Below are 506 nucleotides of genomic sequence, written 5' to 3'. Positions count from 1 at the left end.
CCGCGGGCCCCGCGTCCCCCGCGGTCCCGGCAGCCTCCGCGGGGCAAGATGGCCGCGGCCCGGGCGGCCCCGGAGGCGGCGGGGTGCTAGGCCGTACGTCCCTCGGCCTTTGCCGAGGGCCGAAGGCGTCCGGAGAAGTGGGCGCGCAGCCCAGCCCAGCAAATGCGTGTCGGCTTTTCTTGCCGCGGCCGTGAGGACGGCCCAGTAAAGCCTTTGCCCTGATAGGCAGGCAGTTCCAGCATTTCGCAGCCCCGATCCGGGACCCCCCGGGGGCTGCGGTGTCCGCGCTCCGACGGAGGGGCGAGGCCGGTCCCTGCGTCCCGACCCGCGCGACCCCGAGCACCCCATGCCTACGGGCGCGGGGAGGCGTGGCCTCCCCCAGGGCATCCACCTGTGCTGGTTGCTCTGTGCTTTGACCTTAAAGCTCTGGTAAGGGGCGGCTGAGGGCTGGGGCGTGGAAGGGGCGGGAGGGCGGCCTGGTGCCGGCCCCTGGGGGCCACGCAGTC

General features: G+C 74.3%; 1 protein-coding gene across 1 annotated transcript in view; it reads left to right on the top strand.

Annotated features, from left to right (window-relative positions):
* The first annotated feature begins 17 nt into the window (after positions 1-17).
* JTB (jumping translocation breakpoint) overlaps positions 18-506 on the top strand; it is a 2,747-nt gene continuing 2,258 nt past the window's right edge. Inside the window, exon 1 of the mRNA XM_077764112.1 lies at positions 18-429. Coding sequence (XP_077620238.1) covers positions 347-429 — 83 coding nt within the window. The 5' untranslated portion in view covers positions 18-346. The remainder of the gene's footprint in view (positions 430-506) is intronic.

The sequence above is a fragment of the Crocuta crocuta genome, unplaced genomic scaffold, assembly GCF_008692635.1.
Source record: "Crocuta crocuta isolate KB4526 unplaced genomic scaffold, BGI_CrCroc_1.0 scaffold528, whole genome shotgun sequence".
In the NCBI taxonomy this organism is placed as follows: Eukaryota; Metazoa; Chordata; class Mammalia; order Carnivora; family Hyaenidae; genus Crocuta; species Crocuta crocuta.
Note: the sequence above shows the minus strand (reverse complement) of the source record. Positions and strands in the feature narration are given on the sequence as shown.